The sequence below is a fragment of the Eutrigla gurnardus genome (assembly GCF_963514095.1).
Source record: "Eutrigla gurnardus genome assembly, chromosome: 8".
NCBI classification, from domain to species: Eukaryota; Metazoa; Chordata; class Actinopteri; order Perciformes; family Triglidae; genus Eutrigla; species Eutrigla gurnardus.
This window is the reverse complement of record NC_139922.1, coordinates 11,390,001-11,415,502: the sequence shown is the minus strand read 5'-3', so window position 1 is coordinate 11,415,502 and position 25,502 is coordinate 11,390,001. Positions and strand designations below refer to the sequence as shown.

Here is a 25,502-nt window from a genome sequence, read left to right as displayed (position 1 = left end):
CTAAAGGTAATGCCTTATCCATAAAAGTAAAGTTGTTTTATATTAACGGATGTTTCATTTTCTATGAAAATGTAAAAATCTCAATCTGCACATGTGATGTGATGAGTGTGTCACTGTTGAATCTGATGGTTACTTGATCATCATCACATGATACAGATACACATACAAACAGCTGCTACTCTTCCACCAGAAGTGCTAAAAATACCCAACTAAATCTTTAAATATATGCAAGTGCCCTACAAAAGAAATCTTTGAATGTGTCTTGAGTGCTCTGATAGGCGCAGCATCTCGCCTGTCTAGAGATGGTCTTTGTCTATGCAGCTGCTCCTGCTAACACCCCCAACCCCCCCACCGGAGTCTCAGCGTAGCAGATTTATCAGTGTGTACCAGAGTAAAGAGGCAAAGATGGAACAAGCCCCCCCCAAGACATCAGTGGGTCTGCTGCAGGGGGGCAGCACAAAACCAGCATACATATGAATAGACATTACCGTCACAATCAATTAATGGGATCTCACTGGTTTAACCCGTTAAAGCTGCTGGTGCGTCCCAAACAAAGAGGCACATGTGCACCAAGCATGTGGTCGTCTTTTCATTATCTCCGACTCAATGGGAAACCTGATCGATCCTTTATGGAGTCTGTCTGGATGAACAACCCAGTCCATCTCAGTTGTATACCGCAATGAGGTGTCAGGCGCAGAACCTGCATATCTAATCAAAACCCGGACATTGTGTCCTACAACCTAAGTTATTATAGCTGCATCACATTCTCTCTTGAACAAACCCGTCTACAAATCTCCACCTGGTCTGGTGCCTTCTTTGATATAGTCCCACCCCTCCTGTGTTCGTCATAGCCAAATTAAGGTCCAAGGGTTATTGACAGATTGTGATTAAGGAGTTCAGTGTGAGTCATGCTGCATCGAGTTTCACAGATGGACATTGATAGCATCATTTATGTGTTTAGCACAGGACTGGAGTCAGGACACGGTTAGCTTAGCATGAAGACTGGCAACAAGGGAAAACAGCTAGCCTGGATCTTGCCAAAAATACTAAGGTTCACTACTGAACACATAATTTATGATCTTCATGCCAGTGGAAGGTTTGTCCATCCTCACAGTAACTCTATAGTGTTATCGCTAAATAGAGTCAGTGAGAACAGGTTTTGGTCTCCGTACGGGGACAATGCCCCCAAACAGAAGTCCAGGAAGCTGCACACAGTCACTGCAACAACCGTTTGTCAAGAAATAGTTCCAGCTCATCACATCCTGTAAAGCTTGTTGACAGAAAAAAAATATCTTGTTGCTGCACTTGTTTTAGTACATTTTCTGTATGATGAAAATCATCTGTGCACATGGCTATAACATGCCAACATCCTTATTCTCTTGCATTGAGAAATGACGATATCAATTAGTTCAAACGACTTTTATAGTTTATTACTGGTATTGTGAAAGTTCCTGCTGTGCTAAAGTATGGCATGCATCAGCATCTGTGTTATTGTAGACTCCATTAGATAAAAAAAAATATATATATATTCTACCTTGTTGTTTGGGCACCTCCTTTCTTCCAATCAAATCCCAGTTGGTTGCTCCGAAGATGAGCAGTTGACCTTTCACCTTTGAGCACTCAAGTTTCTGTAGGAGGACACAATAAGGTCGATATTTACAAAAAAAATCCTGATTCAAATCTTTAAAGCAATTACTGCTGAACTGTATGAGATTTTTTTTTAATCAATATACTGAAAGTATCTATCCTTCTGCACTCATAAATACAAATATGTCCTTGTAGGCACTGTGGACATAAATAAAATAACAAGAAGGTAGATAAAAATACATTTCATACCAGAGGTCAGACTATCCAACATGAAGGGGAAAACTATACTAAAACACCAACTACGTGTACACACTATATAAAATAAATTATTCTTTCAGAATCATGAGCTACTTTGCAAATGTATTGCTCTTCCCGTCCCCCATCAACTAATTTCCCTGACAGAAACAGCCACACACAGATGCAAGGTTGTATAACTGAAACAATAAAGCCAAAATTAAAGTAATAAATAATGAATAGAATTCTTGTTGTTTTCCTGAAATAGCTATTTGGTTAGAGTTTAGACAGCATCAGACCCAAACCCACTATTTTCTCCTTGACATCGTCGGCCACGGTGACGGGCTGGAGACCAGACTTGGCAGCAGGCTTGCCAGGTTTCTTGTTGTTCTCCTGTTCGAAGTCAAACTCATCGTCGCTGCTGAAGTCCCTCTCTTTTCTTTTGCCGCTGGCCCTCTTCTTTTTCACCCCACCATTCCCTGAGACATCCGTCACCTTCTTGCGTGGCATCTTTATATCTGAAGCTGTTGGTGGGGAAATACCAGTTTATACAGACAGCAGCAATAATGTGTAATTCAGACTCTAACTGTGCGAATACATATATTATGAATATATCGAATACATAATATATAACACGAACCTAACTGTCGTTTAAGTTGGACTGCATTTCGACGTACAATCATTCATGTTTCAAGAATGGTGAGAAAATGATACAAAAAGTAATTATAGTGACTTTGAACTGCAACAGTTAAGAAATAACTTCAACTAACCCAACTGTTAAAACTCGCGAGACCGTTGCGAAAGGATGCGTAGTATTTAACCAATAACTTTCACAATTATACGTTCCGTTAAATTGACTTTACAAACTGAAAAACGAGAGAACAATTCCGACTCCCGGTAACCAAACACACAGGAACTACTACCGACGACGGTAGGTTTCCGTGTGTGTCTTTAAATGCACTAACGTTAAATAAGTTTACTATAACGCTACGTGAGCAGAGTAACATTAGCCCTGCTCGCCTCTATTGTCAACTACCAGCTTTCAATGGTGAACTGTTAGCATGGTTTTTTTTAACGAACCTCTTTATTGTCTGTCGAATTAGAAGCCAGAGGAAGCTAGCGCCACAAACTAAAAGACAGCAAACTAAAACATAGCTGAAGTTACCGGTGTCCGTCTGCTAGCTAGCGCTAGCTGCTAGCTTCATTAGGCTAAGCAGCTAACCACTGCCGTTCTTTGTTCACATAATGGGTCGGTAGCAAGCTAGCCGACCTGCTAACGCAGAAGATGCGAAGTAAAGTTAGCGGCTACACAAGCGATCGAGGTGAATTTTGGGACGTTATACTAAAATACCAACTTCTCGGAAACCCGGACAGAAATACACTTCTTTGTGATTTACAAAATAGCTGCGTGATCGGTCTCATTAAGCTAACGTTACCTCGCTACTGTAAGCTAACAGCCACTCTAAATAAAGACATGGAAACTAACGTCACATGAAAGGATGCTACAACAAAAACTTTTTCATAAATATCTTGATTTGACACGTTTGTAACTTTAGCGTACGTACGATCTCGATGATTTCGGGAAAAAAATGTTAACAGTATTTGTAATTCAATCAAGCCAAGAATAAATAAATGTACCGGTGATTTCCTGATTCAGCAGCTCTCTGCCCGTCTCGGGTTTGATTGATTTGAACAAAAGAGGCTGCAGTCTGCTTTCACACCACGTGGTTTGCATTAAGTATTCATACAGGAAACCAAGCACTCACCAATTCAGACAACTGGACGTAGAGATACTCAGGGATGTGACGTAAAACAGGAGGCTGGCTACAGCTAGCGTTAGATAACTGGCAAACAAAAGTTCTACGACGCTGTCATTGACGAGCGTGGATTCAATTTTGTATTAAAAAAGTTCTACTGAGAAATAAAATTAGGACCAAAACATGTAACAAAGAACAATAACAAACTCTCGTTCAGCCTTTGACCACATACTTACAATCAATCAAAACTTGGAAGAAATATTGATAATAGTCTTTGCATACAATGTAACAATGTAATGTTGTTTCATGTTTGTTTTGATTTTTGCATTCAATTAAATTCTATATGACAAAGTTTCAACTGACATCTTCTGACCTTTATCTTTATTCTTCATAATAAAGATGATCATTATATTAACATTTGGGAGTTCAGTATCCTGATTGGAAAGAAACTGTTGTTCAGTATGTTTGTGCAGCTTTTACTGCTGTAGCGCCTTCCTGATGACTGCAGGCTGAGTAGGTTGTGTACAGGGAGGGACCTTAATTATGTTCCTGGAGGGGGATCTGGTTCTGAAAGGTGAAGCCAAATTTGTAATGCCTTGAATTTGTAAACTCTCTGCATTCTATCTATGTGTGTGTAGTGAAGAATTTGAAGTGTATTTTTGGCAACAATAAGTTAAAACTATATTGAAATATGATGCGGATACCAGCTTATCAGTACATATGATTGATACTGTTTATATTGTTTGTTTATAGTGTCTAAATTTCTTGCATGTTTATACTGTTTATACTGCTTGCATGTTTTCTTATTTATTTATGTCTTATCTCATAGTTTCAGTGAGAAAGGGACTGAGAGAGAGCTTTGTCACATGGTGCAATAACAATTACGCAAAGAAACGCCAACCGACTTGTGTTAGGCTATCAGAGGAAAAGGAGACCCCCTGTCCTGTCCTGGCTGTCAGCCGGGGAGGGAACATGAAGAGGGTGGACTCATACAGGTACCTTCGGGTCCAAATCAGTAAAACTGGACATGTCTAACAACACTGAAGCCAACTTCAAGATGAGACAGAGCAGACGCCTCTTCCTCAGGAGAGTCTTCTTAGCGGCGGTGTGTTGGGATGATGGTGTCAAAGCTTGGAGATGAGGAATATTTTATTTACATTTTTATTGCACAGTTTATACAGACCAATTGACAAAATGTGTCAGGGGATGAGTGAGCGTGGTCATATGTGAGTGAAAAAAACTAAATTCTATAATAATACAATTTGGAGAAAAAAAATGTTGATAACAATATCAGTTTTGACAATATAACAATAACAACAACAATAATAATGAACATGGATACTGAAACGGCTTTTTCCACCACCAAGATTCTTAAAAACATAACCAAAAAGTACACAGGAATTTTGGATGTGGTTGTGGACAGTGTGGAGGACGAGGGACATAATCAAAAGCTATCTTGGATAAGGTCACCCTCTCTCCAATGAGCTGTGGCAGAGTGGCAGCCCGAGGATGAAGGACAAGAAAGCCAGGAAGTTGTTACTCATCCAAGTCAGAAGTCCAAAGATTCAGTTTTCTGGACAGATTGTGAAACCCCTTGAAGCTCTTTAAATTTGTGAAATATAATGTTTTGATTGGACTTTGTAAATGGTTCTTTATTTAACATTCAGAGCTTCAATATATCAGCGAACGACTATTTGCTAAAGATATAGTGTAGTAATGTCTGCTTGAGCAGAGAGAGAAGGTGGTCCCTCTTTCTGTGTGTCTCTGTGTTTGGTTTATGTGAGTGTGCTGGTCTGCTGGACTACTTGTGTTCATCAGATCCACCCATCGCACCTCTGCAGTCCACATCACTGGTTTCAAAATTCCGAGATGGCGACGGCCATAATCTGAACATGAGGCTTCAAACCCGTAGTCTACAAACCAATGGGTAACATCACGGTGACTACGTCCACTTCTTACATACAGTCTATGGTCTCTGCCAACAATGTGAGCAGTTAGGTTGTGGGTCAAACAACACGCACAGCTTGCTAGTGTGATTAAAAAAAAGGTCTCCCTGAATAATAAAATATATATAGATACATTTAAAAAATGGCTACATTGCGTGAATCTGGTTTCATTATATGACACTGTAGTTTTAATATGAGGCTCTATTTTTCATTTCTCTACCATGATAGAGCTAGACAGCTTTCTCAAGTAACTCATGACCTTATTCACGATTATCCCAATAATTCAAATTCACTATGATTAACTTATAGTGAGTGCTTTTATTCCTTATCCCAAATTGCAATAAAAATTATATACGGTCCCGTCCCTAATGATAACTCCTGAGCTGGTTATGGCTTGAGCACACGGCTTCTCCTACGCTGGCTGGGCAGAGGGCTCTCGTCTCCTCCCTGCAGCCCCCCAATCATGGAGCCAAGGGTCCCGTAGCTGCCGCCGTACGGCTCCACCTGAGCTGCCACGCTCAGTCCAGGCCGGTCCGTCAAAGGCAGCGGTGGCGTTTGGTTCAACACTGAGGAGGGAAGGGAGACGGGGGTGGCGCCGTTCTCACTGAGGCTCTGCACTGTCACTGACGACTTGTAAAGGTAAATTCATGACATATATGCAGATATAGTTAACATTCAGTCATTCATATAATAGGACCCAAATATTGCCAAATATTACCTCATCTAAGTAAATTGAGAATGAAAGTCAGCTTAGAGGCTGACTGAAACAGAAGAGTCTCTGGTCAATGACAAAAGATTATGATATCAATGACATCAGCTGTGTCCCAATCCACCGTCTCGTTAAACGTCTGAGTTAATTGAAGGTCTGAACAACAAAAAGACCACAAATAAACATTATTTATTAGTCTTTTGTCATGAGCTGCTATTATCCCCATTAACTTTTATTGTAGATATATAATTAAAATCAGAGAGAGTCAAGCCGATTGTCAGCAAGAAACACGTTTTACCTAATCTATCATAATTTCTATTTAGTTACATGAGTCTAGTGGACAGGGACAGTATACCTGTAATGTCGGTCATATGGAATACTGAAGCAGTTCAACTCACATTGCCCGCCGAGATGTCACTGCCGGCCACCGTCTTCTTCTTTCTGGCCATGTTGGGATTCCAGTGGCAAACCAGACTGTCATTCTGCACGCTGTAGTTCTTGTGGCCAACCAACCAGTATGTGTTCATTTTGCCTTTACCCTGACAGGAGATGGGAAGTCAAAAGAGAGGACAGTGATACTTGGATTAGACCTGTCACAGAGATAGCTGTTAATAAGAGATCCAATTAAAAGGGTCTGTTCACCCAATTTTATAAAAACGAATCAAGCCCTATAGAAAGGCCATCCAGCCTATTATCTGAGAACATTTATCCTATTCAGGGTTGCAGAGGAACCAGAACGATTCCCCTGGCTAACATAGGGGTAAGCCAGGGTCTGCGCTAGGCTATTATATATCCATCCATCCATCATCTACCACTTTATCCTGTATTCAGGGAATCAAACCCAGGAATCGAACCCGGGACCCTCTCGCCCCTACACCACCGTGCAGCCCGGCTATTGTATAAGCCATCCAAATTGTTTTGGTTTTACAGAGGTTTAAGAAATATACATCTAGGCTACAGTCCCTAGACTGTGTATAACAAGTGGACGTAGTCATTGTAATGGCTTGTGGATTTGGGTTATGAAGCTTCGACATTTTGGCTCAAGCCATCTTGGAATTTTTGCAACCAGTGAACTGAAATGAACATATTTGGACTGCGGAGGAGCGACGGATGGATCTGATGAACACAAGTGGCAGAGTAGCACCCTGAGAAGCAACCTTGCAAGCTGCTAACAAAGTTAGCTAAATGAACATCAAGCTGTATTGAAAAAGACTTGAAACTAGCGACTGAGACCATTAACTCATGTTTACAATGTTTACTTTGGCAACCAATCAAGTGCTTGGCTGGGATCTTTTACCTTAACTTCAATCTCTCCACGAAGCTGCAGCTCGTAGGCGTTGTCTTTAATCAGAGCCAAGTAGGTTTCAGAACTGGCATGGATTTTCTGAGCTGACACATAAACAATGATACATACTGTTAAACAAAACTGGGTTTTGCACAAAGTCAAGCAAAACACAATACAATACAATGTATCGTTGTAACTACCTCTTTAGAATTACATCAACGGTCTAATATTAAAGCAGTAATGTTTATCAATTGTAGAAATGCACTGCCAGGATGCACTAGGACCACTGAAGAGAAAAACCATAACAATTATTTTTAGGTTGTCAAGTGTGAAATCTTCAATGCTGCCAATACAGGAATACATATCAAGTTTCCACTTGTTTGCTCTAATTATCTTTGTGTATTTTGTGTCTAGGTACACTTACGCAGGCTGGTTGACTCCATCCTCGAGGCTGTGTTGACTGTATCTCCAAACAGACAGTATCTTGGCATCTTGTAGCCCACTATTCCTGCCACACATGGACCTGTAGAAGGAGAAAAAGAGAATGGACATTCCCATTCAAATCAACATAACAGCACAGTCTGCTGCGACCATTTTATTAGTAATCTTTCCATTGCAAAGACCTGTTACCATTGAGGACTAAGAGACTTAATTTCTAGCTGTGTCCCAATCTAGCGGCCGCATTGTTCCGAGGCTGCATTTGAATACAAAATGCGTCACAGCAGCTGAGACAAGGCTGCCTCATTCAAAGACTCCTTCTAATGCAGCCCAGAAATGAGGCCTTCTTTTCCCAGATTCAGAGGATCCAACTATATATAGGACTAAATAGAGAACTGTGTATAGGACTAAATAAAGGACTATATAGAGGACTATATAGCTTCTCTCACCTGTGTGGATACCGGCTCTGAGCTGCAGCCGGTGGTTGGGCATGTGAGGGACGGAGACCTGTCTGACGGCTGCGACCAGATCCAGCGACATCTTGGCGATCTCATCGGCATGTCTATCGCCGTTCCTCTCGGGCAGACCACTCACCACCATGTATGCGTCCCCAATAGTCTCCACCTGGTTTGATAGTTAATAACATTTAAAAATCACTGACGACAATTGAATCATCTCAGAGAGCTAGATGGAGCAATCAGGTGGCATCCTCCGGTTCTGAAAAGTGAAGCTAACTGAAGTGCCTTAAAGTAGCATTCTCTCTACTGGCCATCAGAGGGCGACTCCTCTGGTTGAAAAAGTAACGTCTGATTGCCTTTTAGTTGCGGGAGCATCACTCCTTTTTTCCGCACCGTCGTCATTGTAAAAGGTACTGAGACGGAAAGGAGGGTCAGAATCATTACACCTCTGAGACGGCAACGGAGGTAGTCACAGAACCGCAACCGAGGCGAAACGAGGCAAGTCATTCTCTTTGCGAATGGAGAGAGCCGGACCAGACGGGGACGTTTTAAAGACGTTTTCCATGTACGATGCACCACCGGAGGATTTAACAAGCTCAGAACGTTGATCCGAAGAAGCCAGTAGTTGCTTGCGTGAGTCTGAATGAACATGTTGTATATGATGCACACAGCAACTTCACATGTGCTTGAAGAGTAGTGTGAATGTGCACGATGAGCAAACGTTCCCCTTCCAAAGCTGTTATGCTTTGAAAAAATGACCCTACTTCTCACTTGATTTATTATCCCAGTAAACATTGTAAACATTAGTTTATGGTCTCAATCACTAGTTTTAAGGTCTTCCATACACGTTTATTGAGGAAATTATGGTCCATTCAGAGTCAAATAGACCATATAGCAGAGTATGCTTTAGGCGTTACCTTGTGTTTGACAGGTCGCTACAGTGCTACCAATGCAATTAGCTAAGATTACTTTTACACTCAAAGTTGACCTTGAATTATGAAACTAACTTTGTTAACAGCTTAACACCAGAAGCCAGATGGATCCAGATCCAGTAAGGTTAATTCATTATCAGTGGTATACAGCCATTCTGCACCGTTACTGTGGTCATGATGTTTACAGAGATCATAGCTAGAAAGACAACAGCTTCATCCTTCACACCTTTCATTTTGTCAAATACACCAAAGTACCTGTTGCTTCCCCACACCGCCAGCAGATGTCACTATTTTTCACCCTAAGATATCACAGTTTACTTCCAACAGCTTCTATTCAGAATTTCAAAAAGAGTGATTTGTGATTGTACTTGCTGTGAGAATGTATACTCATATTGCATTTTATTTAATTCCTAGTGTTAACTCCCAATTGTCTCATTTAAGTCTTGATGATTGGGTGCAAGAGCTTCCCTAATTCTAAAGTAGAATCGGTCTTAAATCTAGCTGGTTGAGTTTGATGTTTTTTCCTTATATAATATCTAATCTGTAAGAAGTCCCATGGTTGTTTATCCCGGCGATTAATGTTGTTTTTGAGTTTTGAGTAGAACTATTGTAATTTGGGTGCAATCATAATTTGTATTACATGATTGTTTTGATTTTAGCCCAATTATGTAGTATAGTTTTAATGTTAATGATAGCAGTAGAGATGTTTGTTTGTGTCATGCTGTTGAGTCCATTTTGGTCAGTTTTTGGTCAGTAACCCTTATGGAGACCATTCAACTCTTACAGCTGCCTGAGGGAAAACATTTTAGTTCAGGGCATAGCCTCTGTCTCAGAACAATTGATTTTATATCCGGAACTCTCTGAAAATTTTTTTTTCTGCTGCTACTTGCTAGAAATCAATACAATATAATCAGGCAGAATATGTCATCCTGTTGGCCTAGAATAGAATGTAATGTTAGCTAGTGGAATATAGTTTTGAAGCCTTGAGTTCGGCATTTTGGCCGTCGACATCTTGGAATATGGAACAGAAGTGACCATATTTGGACTGTGGAGGAGAGACGGGTGGATCTGATTAACACAAGCGGCAGAGCAGCAACATTTCTGGATCTGGATCCATCTGGCTTCTGGTGTGAAGCTGTTAACAAATTTCAAAGCATAAATCAAGGTCAGCTTTACAGCTAAGTGTTAAAGTAATCTTAGCAGCTCGTTGCATTGGTAGCATGGTAGTGACGGTAGCGAGGCTGTGATAAAGACCCTGTGATAACAACGCCGTAGTAGTGACCTGTCAATAACAAGGTAGCCCTGTCCCCATCATACCCTGCTTTATGGTCTGTTTGAATCTAAATGAACCATAATTTACTGAATGAACCTCATGTTGAAGAAGTCTTGAAACTAGTGACTGAGTTCATAAACTCATGTTCACAATGTTTACGGAGATAATAAATCAAGTGAGAAGTAGGTTCATTTTCTCATAGACTTCCATGCAATCAGACTACTTTTTTCAACCTTAGGAGAATGCAACTTTAATGTAATTGGCTTCACTGTTCAGAACCGGAGGTTGCTGCCTGGTGTCGACATGTCATGGTCACCTTGTAGACGTCGTAGGAGTCAATGCGTGTGTCAAAGCACATATAGAGGCTGTTGAGCATCTCCACCACTTGAAGAGGAGCACAGGATGCTGAGATAGAGGTGAAGCCCACGATGTCTGAGAAAAAAATTGTTACCTGGAACAAAATGGAAAGAGGTGACATTATCAGTGTGTTAGTGGTAATGGACAACATTACGGCAATATTATAGCAGGTTATAATGGATATGTGTTTCGGTTGTTTTGTTTGCCCCATGTAAATGAATTAGGCTGGGCTAGATCACACATCATCAGCTCTTATCAATACAGTATCATCAATAAAAGTTCCTAAGTATTATCAGCTTCACGTAGTTAATTATCAGCAGTAAACCTAATAATACGCAAATATTATCGGCTTCATGTAATATACGTATCAGCAAAAAAAGGACATAAGTATTATCAGCTTCATGAAGTCAAAGTATCAGAGGTAAAAGTACACTAAACATTGCCAAAACATGTTTTACCCCCCCACCACCCGAAAACGTAGTCCAGCTCCATTAAAAACTCAAGCCCAACCTGGCAACCCTTCTGATTTGGAGCCACTGATTTAATCTTGAACAAGCTGGTTTTAATGTCAAATATAATCTGAAAAGTAACTAATAACATAAACATAGTGTCGAGGAATTAAATAATGATAAATGGAAATATACTTAACTTGAGTAAAGGTACTGAGTTACTTTCCACATGACAAACAGAGTCCCCCCCCCCCCCCCCCCCCCCATCCATCCCTCACCCCCACCCCACGCAGAGTGCTTTCGGTACAGCTGCAACCAACCTCTTCAATAAGCCAGGCGCAATTTTCACCCAAATAACTTGTTTTATCTCCTGATGAATATGGAATAGGGCAATTATAAGTAATTACGCCAACAATAGCAACAAAGGCAGCGAACACACACATTCATCACGTTTGCAGATCTTGCAGAGGTAGCTGCTCCTCACAGCAGCGCCCCACAACCATCACATTACAGGCGCTGAATTTGTTCAGTTAGAAGAGTCTTCATCCATCCTCAACTGTGTTGTGTTTCCACCATTTTCCTTTAAGGTTTGCAAATGTATCGCGGTTGTTTGTATTGTGTCTTATTGCAAAATGAGTTCATAGGCATTAAAACTAAAATAGACTTATATTATCAGCTGTCCTTTTAAACAATCACTTTACCACAAAAACAGCTCAATTAACACTTTAAAGCAGAGCTAAAACGTATCGTATTATGGTGACGTACTTCCATTGAACCAGGATAGACAGGTGGGCCATAACGTTGGGAGGAATTTGGTATTATATTTCGACTCAAGCAAATAATTTGTGTGATGCTGTGCCGCGAAAGCCAATCAGCGTTGTGAATCTCGTCCTGTCATCACTGAATCAGAAATGGAGACAAAATATATTGTAGCGTTCTGTGGTCTCACAGAGCTTTACGACAGAACCTCATATGACTACAGAGACCGTACCTTATAAACCAGAGAAGTGTTGATGGAGCAGCTACAGTGTTAGCATAGCCTAGCTCCGATCAATCTGAATGCCATTTTAAAAGTTGTTTGCTCATCGTCTTGCAGACGGAACTAACAAACCATGAATTCAGACTTTCTAAAAATGGTCATTATTATGTAGTTCGGCATTCTTTTTTATCCATTTATTGCAATTAAATAACAATAAAATAGTTTGACTTGGGTTCATACCACTGTAGTAAACCAGTCGACACGTGTCTTGCTATTCACAATAAATTTCAATGAAATTCACCAGCACCTCTGGTGATGTTGGGAATTCAGACGTATCTGGGACTTCACAACATGCACAAAGCAGCAGTAGTGGTTATTTCAGCTGTGATTGATGACATATTGTCTGCATCTACATGGACGTAAGCACAGAGAAAGCAAGTTTTAGGCACTCCGGGTTTGGCTTCATTCATTTTAAGATAAACTTTTGTTTTTGGAGATGGTGAAGAATCAGAGGCAACAGTAGACCATGGGTTGGATTGTGCTTTGGTAGAGCAGAAACAACAAGCTCTACCCACCTCAGGCTGCCTACTTGACCTCTACACAAAGTCCTGCACTTCAACATCTGTCTCCAATTAACTCTTTCACCATAATTTTGCTGATACTGAATTTAAGAGCGTAATGGTGGTTTAAAATCATCACTAATGTATTTTGAACTGGTTTTGGTAAAAAGAGAAAGTAGATGTTTCCAAAATAGCTACCTTGTTTGACTAACCAGTGAGTAGAACATTGGTCCATTCAGGTGTAAAGGGGTTGCACCAACCTTTTCATAGCTCTCTGCCTCGACGTGTTTCTGCTGCCGGAGCTGCTTGGCGACTGTCTTGGGCAGCATTTGGTGAAGCAGATCCTCCGCCAACTGCCTCTGCCGCTTCAGGTCCTCGGTCTTCTCCTTCAAGGTCTGGGCGTAGTTCTGAATCCACGTGGTCATCTGCTTGAATGAGAACATGACCACCGGGTAGATGAGGCAGGCTATGGCCAGCAGGCATACCCTCATACTGAGGCCTGACGACGCCGAACGAGATGCCAACCGGAGAGCTGGCACCGCGCGATCAAACAGGCACTGCTGGGTGTATGTCAGGGCCTGAAGTCCGGCGTGAGACCCGGACAGAAGCTCCGCCCCTGCTCCAGAGATCTGCCACATACTTGTGTCAAAAACATGGGAGTGCTTTACATGCCGACTCGAGTTTGACTTGAGGTCTATGTTCTCTAACCAGCAGTCATTCAGTCGTTCTGCCATAACCATGGCAAAGCCGAGGTAGCTCAGTACGTAAGTCCACTCGCACTGGAAGTCACTGTGACTCGCCATGTGGGGGAGGTCCATCAACTGATGGTTGAGCTCTATGAATTTTATCACAAGTCTTGCAGACAGCACATCCCTCCAGTTGGCATTCTGTTTAACTCTGATTAAAGTGTCTTCTACCGAACCCCAGACATCAAGAAGTCTTCCGATGGCCAGGGAGAAAGCAGAAGTACCATTTTCACTCGTGCCATTTGTGTCCAACGAAGCATTTAGAAACCCGACAACGCTCCACCTTAATTCCTGGCAAATTCCGGCCAACTCAACACTACAAGGGAGCCTGTGGTCGTTACTGTGGGCCACCATTTCCTCACAGAGATGACCGAACACAGGAAACACGATCTCTGAAAAGCTTTCCTCCAATGACCCATTGCCCATGTCCTTGATCAACAAACGTCTCATCTTTTGAAGCTTACTAACGAGCTGCAGGATAGCTATCGTCCTGCATGAAGTAAGCTCATTGTAAGCAGCCTCTGTAGAGTGAAGTAGGTCAAAGTTGGAGCTGAGGTCGATGGATACCGAGCCAAGCAGGGCCAGGAAAGAAAGGATGCAGGCTGTCAAAATCCTACGAACAGAGCGATTACTGCCAGACAGGGAAAGCACGGAACACCTGGAAAACAGGAACACGACTGATGAGTTAGTGAAGGAGGCTTAAGGGTTCAGCAGCGCCAGGTTCAGACTATCAACCTTATGATGGTTTTGTTGTCTAAACCTCACATTGGTTTTGTTGCCGAAACGTAATGTTGGTTTTGTTGCCTAAACCTAACGTTGTGTTGTTGCCCAAAACTAACATTGGTTTTGTAATGTAATTTCCAATTGAAAAAAAAAGAAAAGAAAACGTGGTTCAGGCACAAACGACAATACATTTGATTTTCATGAACTGCCTTGAGACAGTCTTGGACTTTGTCACCTACACACTCATACATGACGTTTTGTCAATCATAATATTTGTTTGTCAAAATACTGTAGTGTCCATGATTACAAAGCAATGAGATATACTACAAAAAGGGTGCAGAAAAATAATGTAGATTTTGTGCCAAAGAGGAAGCAACTTGACTTTACATATTTTTATTACATCACAGATAAGACACATCTTTTTTCTAACTAACATCCTTTTCAGCTAAATACAATAAAATAATCTTAAATAAGATCATAACGCATAATGCCTTCCTGCATAAATGAAGGATAAATTAGAAAATATATATTTAAAAATGAATTTTTATTAAAAAAAAAAAAAAAACAGTTGCCTCTAAGACCAACCAACGCTCAACCAGCAGCAGAAACCGTGGATTTTGGGTTATTCCCGTGAATTAAAACTTAGTGGGAGTCTCACCTGCAGAGCAGACAGTCGCTGTCCGCATCCTGCTGCGCCCACGGAGCGACCCTCCTCTTCTTGATGAACCGTCTCTTCAGGGAAACCGTGGACAGGGTCCCAGATGCCAAACACTCTTTTGTCATCAAGTCCACCGATGACATGAGACTCGTGATGCAGTTTTTTGCTGTCTCAGGCGGTGGCCTCACGGGACAGAGTCATAGCTGACGGAGGACCGCGCTGAGGAGTCGTCCCGTTTAAAAAGTAAATGGAAGTGTCAAGTCAGCAGCAGGATCTGCTCGGATTCCGGTTGGATACTTCAAAATAAAATCATCGGAAATCAGGCGCAACCTCAGGTTCTGAAATAGTGACTAAAGCTGAAGTGCCTTGAACTTGCATTCTCTTTACTGGCCACCAGGGGGCGACCCCTCTGGTTGCAAAATGAAGTCTGATTGCATGGAAAAATCACTTGATTTATTGTCTCAGTAAACATTGTAAACATGAGTTCATGGTCTCAATTGCTAATCTTCTTCAATACAGCATGACACCAACAACGATGTCACATTTAAACCCTGTATTCCAATTATACAATGATATAGTTAGAGCACAATTATATATTTTATTATCACAGTGCAGCTGGCAATATTTCTTATAAATGTGTGTGTGTTTTTATTTTGAAAATCAAAGGAAGAAAATGATCTGCAGTATTTTTTTCTTTATGCAATAGATTTGAACTCTTTGTGGTCTAAATGATCCTTATAGTGTTCAATTGAATCTTGCCATTCAACCATAAAGTGGTAATGTCATCAAGTAACACATTTGGCAGTTTGGCACACCCTCAAATAAAGCGAGTTAGACAAGAGATGAGCATGGAGTTGGCACGTTAAGAAGACGCTGTTTTCTGCTGTGAAAACATAAATATCCTTTGTATGGACGTCTAAAGGAAGACCAGTTAAAGAACGAGTGGCAAAAAATCAACTCCTGTTATCTGGTTATGGTAAGGGGTCTGAGATTCCTGACAAACACACTAAACGCAGACTGAACTTTTTGGTAAGGAGGGGCAGGAACTCAAACAGAACATTTCAGAGAGACACTGAGCAGAGCTGTTGCTGCACAGCCTGATGGGAAAAATAAATGTAAGTAACCTGAAATCCAGGTATACACCAGAAAAGGAGCGTAATAGGTCCTCTTTAATATAACATTTGAAAGGGTAAAGCACAGAATCTCCAGAGTGAAGAATCTGAATATGTGCTTGATATTATTTTTCCATTTGACAGCTGTACCTCAGGTAGTTTTTCCAGTTCAAAGCTGATTTTCACAGCAGAAATAGTAACAGTATTAAGTGTTTATCAGCCTAAAGATATTTCATGTAAATGTTCAAATTAAGTGGGTGAGTTGCGTAGTGTTAAAACATCCTTAGTTATTTACTTATTAATGGTTTAGGATCAAGCATGAATGGTGATGGTGAGAAATTCTAGTTGACTGTATAAAAGAGACATGATGTCCACTGGAAGGGGTGAGACTTTTTGACTTTGGGATGAGAGTTTTTAACTTTGGTTAACAATATGTACGGTTCTCAATAGCAAGAGATAAATGTTTTTTTTTTATCCTGTAACTGTGGCATGAATTACACATTTGTGATGGAACATAGTTAAGTTATCTAGCTAGCTAGCAAGACAAGCTATGCCGTGTTGGTGATGTACATTGTGTGGCATGGGAGAAGCAGTTCACTGAGAGGTTACACACTAAAACAATACTTTCTTAAAATATTGATTTAGCATTTCAAAATAATGAGAAACCTTCTCAAAATAATGACTTAGTATCTCAGAATATTGATTTAGTATCTCAAAAATTGTGAGGAACTGTCTCAAAATAATGACTTAGTATCTAAATAATGGCATACTACACAAACTCATTATTTTGAGATATTAAGTCACCTGTAAATATTTGGGGGGGAAATATGTTTTTTTAGATATTATGTCAATATTTTGAGATAAAAAAGTCATAATTTTTGACATACTATGTCGTTATTTTCAGAAAAGTTCATTTTTTTTTGACAGTGGCAGGAATGGGCTTCCATATTAAATTGACAAAAAAAACATCATGTGTGTATTCATAATACAATTCAAACAGGATTTTAAAAAAATGGTCTCTCTCTGTTGACTACCGTACATACAGTACTTCATCTGTAATATGGTCCCACGGGGAACATCAGAAGGGGTGTGACGTAGCCACTCGATCCAGTTATCTAGGCAGGCTTTAATTTTGAAGGTCGCCGCCGGAAGCCCTTTGTGGGAGTCACACACACGCACACGCACCAGTGTGATTGTTGTGTCTGCTGCTGGGACAAGCAGAAAGCTGGGACATAGTGAGGATATGAACAGGTTACTAACTCGTCGTGTCCTCGTGTAACGGTCGGCCCGCGGTTCCTCTCGCCGGTTAAACTTTTGTTAAGTTACGGGCGGACCGGGCCACTTTTCCTCGCCGTTTTGGCGGAGGGAGTGGAAGTCAATGAAAGCGTTGTTTGGAGCCGTTAAACAAAGAGCTTTTCTTCCCTCTAACGTTACCATTGTTACCGAGCGGAGCGCCTGTTTTCTAATCCATTCAGAGGTGGCCTCGGACGGTTAAAGTAAGCCAACTACTCTGGAGGTTTTTTAAGAAATGGGAGTGAAAACGTGGACTTTTAATACTGTGTACGTTACTTTGATTCGTTCGCACATTCAACTAGCTAGCCAATACAAGTAAGCACTGAGCTGAATGGATTTGATGCGAGGCTAGCTGCGACTTTAACGCGACGACGATGATATTGCCACTCAATTTAAGTTTTGTAGCCTCCACTTAAATTTCACCTGTGAAAACAAAACACTCTTGAAAGACTCCCTTTGTGTTATCGAGTTTGTATTTGAGGAACAGCTAAAGCTTTACATAACTTGATAATACGCTGTTTGACTAAGTCATAACGTGCAGAACGGTATTTTCCAGTATCATAATCACAGTTTGATATTGACCCGATGAGTTTTCACAACAACGCTGTGACGTTACACACTAGTCCACTGATCCTGAGTCAGTCAGAGTCGGCTTTATTGGCCAATCGTGTTTACACATCCAAGGAATTTGGCTCTTAATCTACAAACAGATAGCTAAGAACAAGGACACTAAAGTGGAACAAATAATGGTAAAGAATATAAACAGGACTGTGACGTAGACGTGTGTTAATTGGACTGTCACACCAGACTTCATTCGGAAATCTGGCATTTCTTAGTATGACACATTGGGAGCCACTCATGCGTTACAACTCCTGGTAGAGCTACATCCCCACATCCCCAATTACATATTAGGACATTTAATTCAAAGAAAGAAAAGCAGATTTAGTCGATTACATCAATACCAAATTCAAAAGTGGCCCCTAAGAGTCAAAATAGCACCTGTTATGTGTGGAGTGCCTGGGCAACATTAAACTGCCATGTTGGCACTGCATTCTCTGTGTATTTGAACAGCAGCTGTTGGGGGTCCAGGTTCCAGGTCTACGTGGCCAGCACTTGTTGAGTTTGCCATGCTGCTTGTGTTGACAGGTGAGGGGCAGCCTGTGCTCCAGTCATGACCTCGGGGAATGGGAACACTAACAGCAACAACAACAGCAGCAGCCAACACAATGGAGACAGCAAACCAGCCCAGGCTCTAGTCAAGTCCCACATCCTCACCCATCTGATAGAAGGCTACGTCATCCAGGAGGGTGCTGAGCCTTTCCCTGTGAGTACTGCAGCCCTGCACGTGTCCTTCTGTTGTGTCCCAAATGCACCGTGGCAGGTAACTCAAGAACAACACTGGTAGTAATGAGTGTTTTGGGCCAGCCATAGTGTTTCTCTGAATGATTTCAGTTTTATGCAGCGGTATCAGCTTCCATAATGAGGTATACTTTTTCTGTCTGTAGGTGGAACACCCATCTTTCTCAATTGAGAGCCTAAGGAGACACACTGCAGACTCAAAGATGGACGACCTCTCAGCAAAAGGTAGAGTTCTGTTGATTTAAAGTTCTCAGACCAGTAGGCTGCACCTTCTCCAGTTCCACTATCCATATGTCACATGATCTGGTTGTCTCATCGTATTGATTTGCATAAAAACTATAATTTCTTTGAATGCTGCCATGGTGAGCTGCATGCAGAAGCCTTACATACATTATTCTTGAATGAATCTAGCTACTAGCACCTGTTCTGCAGTTGTGTGAGAGGAAATGACTCTCCATACCAGCAGGGGGCGGTGATACCTGATATACCTTTGGGTATACATGGCATTAGGCTTGTTCAAGATGAGCCAGGCCTGTGCAGAATCGATCGCCAGCGATCGCCCCAGAATGCATGCTGGTTAGTTTTGTGTCCGACTTGATCCCAACTTGCTCTGACGTCATGAACACGTGGGCAACGATAGTCTCATGAGATCAAGGCGGCCGCAGTTTTTAGAGCCAGGCGCCGCAGTTCCTAGCAACCGGCGGCAAGACCCAGGGCATGATGGGAAACGCTTGACTCTCCCCTCATCTAAGAGCTGATTGGCTTTTAGTTTTGACAACAAACAGCACATTTAGTAGAAAATGCTGCTCTCGTCTACTTGTTACGATGTAGAAAGGAAACAAAGCATTGTTGCCACCATTTTCACACCACTCTTGCTCAACACTTCTGACGTCCGACATGTGGTAATGGTACCTGTGGTTCTGATTGTGTTCCCTCAGAGTTGAAGGAACAGCAGGAGCCCACGCTGACCTGTGAACTGTGTGGAAAGGTGGATTTCGCCCACGTCTTCAAAAGGTCCAAGAGGTTCTGTTCCACAGTTTGTGCCAAACGGTAAGGCAGGGGTGACATGATTCCCTTAGTTTTCTTTATTTCCACAATGAACCCGGTGGAGGAAATTGTGTCCTGCTCAAGTTTTTTTTGTCCAAACTGACGGTCATATTTACCTTAATGTTGACTCAATATAGCTGTAGACCACTACTTTGGCATACTTTAATTTCAGGCTTACTTGATCCAAATACAGAGGTCCTGGTTTAAGTTTGTTATTGGTATGATAGGAATAAAGTTTAACAACTCCTTAATAGACATGAGACGCTATCAAAGTTTCACAGTTATCCTGGCCAAAAGAATTACGATTCACAATATTATCAAAATACATACTGGAATCACTTTACATTTGGTTAAATAAAACAAATATTTCGATTGGGTCACAGATATGAGGCACATTTATTTTGTGAAAAAAAAACTTAAATAATAATCATACGGTCTGACTGCATAAATAAAGGATTTTCAAGGCTTTTTCAAGTCACATGTGACGATATTTCTGATAATGAAATTTCCCCACAATTAAGTTGTTGTGAGTTTTTTTTTAATCAGACATTGTCCTATCTCTACTCCTGAAACGGATGGAGTTGTTGTTAAAAACTAAAACATGTCACGTGTGAATGTGCAGCAGCATTACAGAGTGGAGGATCTTTTCCCTGAACTTGAGTTTATTTAAAGACCACCCACGGTGTCTCTGGTAATAATGTTGATATGAAATCTAAGATAAACTTCATATATTAACACCAGAACAACTACTATCAATTGATGATTTTCCAGCCAGTGAAGTTTGGGGAGTTTCCAGCCTGCCTCCTGAAGATGCAGTTGACTGTATTATTTATTATTAACATAAAGATGACTAGATGGGCAAAGGCTCTACCCCCAGAACAAGGAGCCATTAAATAACCAGCATCAAGATGATGTCATTGAGTGTACGAGGTCATAAGACTGGAAATGTAGCAAGGGATCAGTCTGTTTAAGGCCTTCTGGATGAGATTGGGAAAGCAGCCCTTGCTTGTATTGTTGGTCAACACAAAGACATTCAGGGCAGGTTTTATATGATGAAATGGACCAACCAGACCTTTTGTTTGTGTCATGTGTCAACAGGAGGAAAGTGCATTACAGTAATCCGTTCTGGATGATATAACATGAAAAGTCCCAAAGAAAAGGAAGTGAACCCTTTGAATGACCTGCATTTATCTGTAATTCATCCAGAACACGTAGTCTGATCTTTTATCTCAATCTTCAAATAATTATGATCCAAATTGGCATATTTATTAAATAATTCTATGCTGTATGTGATCCCCATCACAATTGAGCCCTGAAAAGCTACTACAGGTCAGATTTCACAATCAATACGCTGAAACTGTAGTTAATGGTTAGTTGTGTTCTGTTCAACATGCATGAATAATATCGGTGACGGCCACTCATCTCTCCATAAGCTAATGTGAACCATCCCATTCACAAATTTAACATTTAAGTGCAAAGTATTTGAATTCTACACATTGTGTTAGAAATATACACAATGGTTGCCCTCTACTGGTTGAAGCTCCACATTGAACATTGAATTTTGCTATTAGTTGATCTGGAGCCAGGTGAGGTATATGGAGGCAGCTCATGGCTGTAGTTTGGTTTATTTGGTCTGGAGTAAGGAGAAAAAAAGATACATTTTGCTCCGGTTCCTGTTCACACCTGTTTTACAAACCATCCAGAGGAGTAAACAGGAAGTTATACAGACTGACAGGTAACGTGTTGATTGGACAGTTGTGGCGATGGCAGTGGCATGCTAATGCTTCTGATGTTTATGTTGTGTCCTTGATTAATACATTTTAAGATTTCAAAGTGTTGTTAAATGGACTGCATGTTTTGATGAGTAATGGTAGAGACCGGACTGTACAAACGCTCACTGTAAGATGACTGGTGAACAGCAGGGAGCACACAGACTCATTCATGAGGTGTGTTACTGTGGATCATTGTCATACTTTTTAATCATCAGACTAATTACAGAGTCAGATACAGTTTAAACAGCTTTAGACCTACAAATCACAGAAATACTTAAACACAGACCCTCCAGGTTCTTCCTCCAGGTTCCTCTGTGTTGAATCAATTATACATTCTGTGATGATTTGTGATGTTGAAATGTCTTCATTTACTTCACGGTATCTAAAACAGATGCCTCTGTGCATGTGAGTAAATGCACCAGAGGATGGATGGCTTTTCATCCATATATTGAAAATAACGGTTTCCAAGCATTTTACACAACAGAAGTGCTCACCATCCAATCACTGAAAAATGCGGTTCTTGCAGAAATCTCCAAAAGTAAAACTTTTTAAACCACAGCCTGACTTTTTCTGTGGTGTTCCCCAAGGTCTCTGTGTTCTCTGTGATATATATTGGATTTTAAAAAAGTGAATTCTTATTTGTTATTTATGACTAGAACAACTTGACACACAGTGCTGAGCTGCAATTCCCACATGATGTATTCAACTGCCAGTCTGCCACCACCATCTGCTCTGTTCAGCCCACTGATGTGCCGGTACCGTTGGTACACGCTGTGTGTTTGAGAGGAGGGAGGGAATACTAGATTACACCTCCCTTTCCCCTCCGAAATATACCGTCATATACCGTATAACCCGGTGAAATGTCAGGAAGGTATCACGGTATGAAAAAACAGATACCGACCTAGCTTATAAGAAATAATAAATGGCCCAGCTAAGAAATCTTACCAGGCTGAGCTTCAGCTTATCATGTTCACTTTCTTTGTAGCTACAATGTAGGATGCACGAAGAGAATGGGTCTCTTCCCAAACCGCCACACCACCCTGGAGAACACGAAGAAACAAAGAGCACTGAACGGAAACAACAATACCTGCAGTTTAGAGTCAAAAAAGAAGGTGAGACGACAGCGAGTGCTCGGATTTCCATGCAACAATGAATATGTATGTTTCATTCTTCCAACTCTTCATTCTTCTAAGTGTTGCATTGAAACCTGTCTCCTCTGTGCAGAAACCTGATGCTGCTCTGTCCCCCGGTCAGTCGGTCTACCCTGCACAGGGAGAGTCCAGCCAATGCTCAGACTTGTCTGGCTACAAAAGTCCCCCGTCCCCCCTGTCGGCCATCCAGCCCCACAGTTTCCTACCCAGCGACCCCGGCCAGTGGAACATAGAGGACGTTTACGAGTTCATCTCCTCCCTGCCAGGTGGGCCCTGCCTCTTATCTTACTGACATTTGTTTACATGATATATATTTTTTTGCTGGCCCCTCTGATAGTGACAGTGTACAGTAATGAGAAATGATGGATGAGGGGGGAGGCATGCAACCATGGTCCCTGTCAAGTCTCGAACCTCAGGCGTTATTATGTCCCGAGCACACCCAGACGTGTCGCAACAGGTGCAAAAAAAAAGATATCTTCTGAAATAATGTATAGCTCATCTTGTCAACCTTTCATTGTCCATTCCTACCTCATCTACCGCCATCGACAGGAAGGAAGCGGTTAGGTAGTAAAGACCGCCTCTTGCTCCATTTCATTGGCTGCCAAATGTGACGAGCGGTGCCCCTCCACACCTGGTGCTGAAATGTTATAAAACATTATAAGATTTTATGTTGTCCCAGATCGCGATTTAAAAAAAACCCTGGTTTTGTTGATCACGGTCAATTTTCATTATCAGGATAACCGTAAATATTGCCTCGAGCGACTTAAAAAAGCTGTCGAGCTATTTTTTAAAGTCTTTATTTTTTAAAGAAATATAGAATACAAAAATGCATTTAAAAAAAAAATCTGTGTGCATAAGTGATACCAGTATGTCTCTTTGCCATTTTAAGTTGTTTAAACATAAATTGATAATTATCGGGATAATATCGTGAATTGCAATTATTTGGCCAGAATAATCGTGACATGCCATTTTCATATCACCCTGCGTCTACTCATGGCAGTGATTATCAGCGGACGTTGAGCTGGTACAGTTGTGTGTGTGCAGAGCTGACAGTCGGTGTTTGTGGCTGCAGGTTGTCTAGAGATCGCTGAGGAGTTTCGTTCTCAGGAGATCGATGGACAAGCTCTGCTGCTGCTGAAGGAGGACCATCTGATGGGAACCATGAACATCAAACTGGGCCCTGCACTCAAGATCTTCGCCCAGATCAGCACGCTCAAAGACTCGTAGCCCGTCTCACCTCCTCACACACGGAGTGGTTGGATAGTCGTTTTGTCTTGGCCTGCTGAACACGAGGACATCAGCTGGGACTGTTGGACTCAGATTTTACACTGACAACGTCTTATTGAGGAAAACATGTAGTTTGACAGGAGTGCTGTGTTTATATGAGAACATATTGTTTTCAGAATGTTTTACTGGAGGCTTGGGTGAGTACACGGTATTTGTTGGTATATAGCACTGCACTGCACTGCACTGCTACACTCGCACCTATAACGTTAACACTAATTTAATATTACCTCCCTCCCTACCTGTCTCTCAACCACCCATACAGCAGGTAACAGTGCTGCGACACATTAGTGGGCTGAACAGAGCAGTTGGTACAATTAAGGTAAAATCCCAAACTAGGGATGTCAGGTTAACAAGAACTTTGACCAGTTACACGAGTCGGTGATCGGCTGCCCAGCGACACAGCTGGACACACATAACCAAATGCTTGGTGGCGCTGTGTGCCTTACGGCAGGCTGGGCTGATGTGTGTGAAACAGCTGGACACACCTTTGCACCCGCTGTAGTGTTTCCACTCAAGAGCAGACTTGGAAACAGACAAACAAGTATTTAAACATTTCAATTCAGAATTGAGGCGTCATCCGATCGGCTCTTCTGACCAGAATGAGAGAGGCCACCGATACAACTATTTAGATCAGCTGATTAGGAATGAATATCAGCTCATTGGAGGCTGCCGCCGCATTCAAAGCTTGATCAAAATGCAGCAATAAACTTCAGCAAAGCCAACAGAAAATTAAATAAAATACATTTACAACATGAAACATTGAAATGTGGCTCAGAAGCAAAATGACCCAGAACTGACATCCCTAGATTAAACTAAAAACAACCCAAAGATGGCAGCACTGAGTCGCCATCTTTCTGAGCTTAGCTGCCTGTTACATTATAGACACGACCTCTGGTGGCGTCTGCTGGTCACCACAACACATCCCACCAATACAGCAGTGTCTGTATTTATGATGGTATTGAAAACCATACAGTCTGGATTTCTGAATACCATGGTACACCATAATACCGCCCAAGCCTATTTTACTGTACGTTGGATTCCTGAAGGGAGTTTGAAGGCTATTGATTTGTTCTCTGTTTCTCTCATGAGAGCTAAACTGACTTACATACTACCTATCGAGGCCCTGCACTGCTGCCTCCTTGACCTCTGGACGTTTCAGTCACAGAGCAGCTCAAAAGCTTCACTACTGGATGGTGGCAATCTGTTGATCATCTTAAGGCAGGTACAAGATGATATAAGAAACCTGTGTCTACACTGACCAAGAACTGTTCCAAGGTCTCTTCCATTAAAGTCACTACAAACCATGTAACATCAAGGTCTGGCATTGAATTCTCTTCCAACCAGACCGTAACCTAAAAGCTAAAGTGCCTTAAACTTGCGTTCTCTCTGC

At 41.5% G+C, this 25,502-nt stretch overlaps 3 protein-coding genes across 5 annotated transcripts in view; 1 reads left to right on the top strand and 2 right to left on the bottom strand.

Annotated features, from left to right (window-relative positions):
- Positions 1-3,607, bottom strand: part of rcc2 (regulator of chromosome condensation 2) — an 8,468-nt gene extending 4,861 nt beyond the window's left edge. The window contains exons 1-3 of the mRNA XM_084015503.1: positions 3,460-3,607; positions 2,131-2,345; positions 1,535-1,628 (exon numbers count right to left, since the gene is read on the bottom strand). Of these exons, the coding sequence (XP_083871629.1) occupies positions 1,535-1,628; positions 2,131-2,345; positions 3,460-3,556 (406 nt within the window). The 5' untranslated portion in view covers positions 3,557-3,607. The remainder of the gene's footprint in view (positions 1-1,534; positions 1,629-2,130; positions 2,346-3,459) is intronic.
- phc2a (polyhomeotic homolog 2a) lies at positions 2,734-25,502 on the top strand. 3 transcript variants are annotated; one of them, XM_084015510.1, is made up of 7 exons: positions 2,734-2,752; positions 18,643-18,820; positions 19,002-19,080; positions 19,794-19,905; positions 22,660-22,786; positions 22,899-23,091; positions 23,898-25,502. In XM_084015510.1, the coding sequence occupies exons 2-7, from the start codon at positions 18,668-18,670 to the stop codon at positions 24,050-24,052; spliced, it is 819 nt and encodes a 272-aa protein (XP_083871636.1). In that variant the 5' UTR covers positions 2,734-2,752; positions 18,643-18,667; the 3' UTR covers positions 24,053-25,502. The 3 variants fall into 3 exon arrangements, with proteins under 3 accessions (XP_083871636.1, XP_083871635.1, XP_083871634.1); XM_084015509.1 differs by lacking the exon at positions 2,734-2,752 and adding an exon at positions 17,351-17,454; XM_084015508.1 differs by lacking the exon at positions 2,734-2,752 and adding an exon at positions 17,466-17,699.
- LOC311017269 (atrial natriuretic peptide receptor 1) lies at positions 5,889-13,942 on the bottom strand. The gene is made up of 7 exons (XM_084015507.1): positions 13,225-13,942; positions 10,936-11,070; positions 8,406-8,580; positions 7,943-8,041; positions 7,531-7,622; positions 6,632-6,772; positions 5,889-6,154 (listed from the first exon to the last, which is right to left on the bottom strand). The coding sequence occupies exons 1-7, from the start codon at positions 13,780-13,782 to the stop codon at positions 5,912-5,914; spliced, it is 1,443 nt and encodes a 480-aa protein (XP_083871633.1). The 5' UTR covers positions 13,783-13,942; the 3' UTR covers positions 5,889-5,911.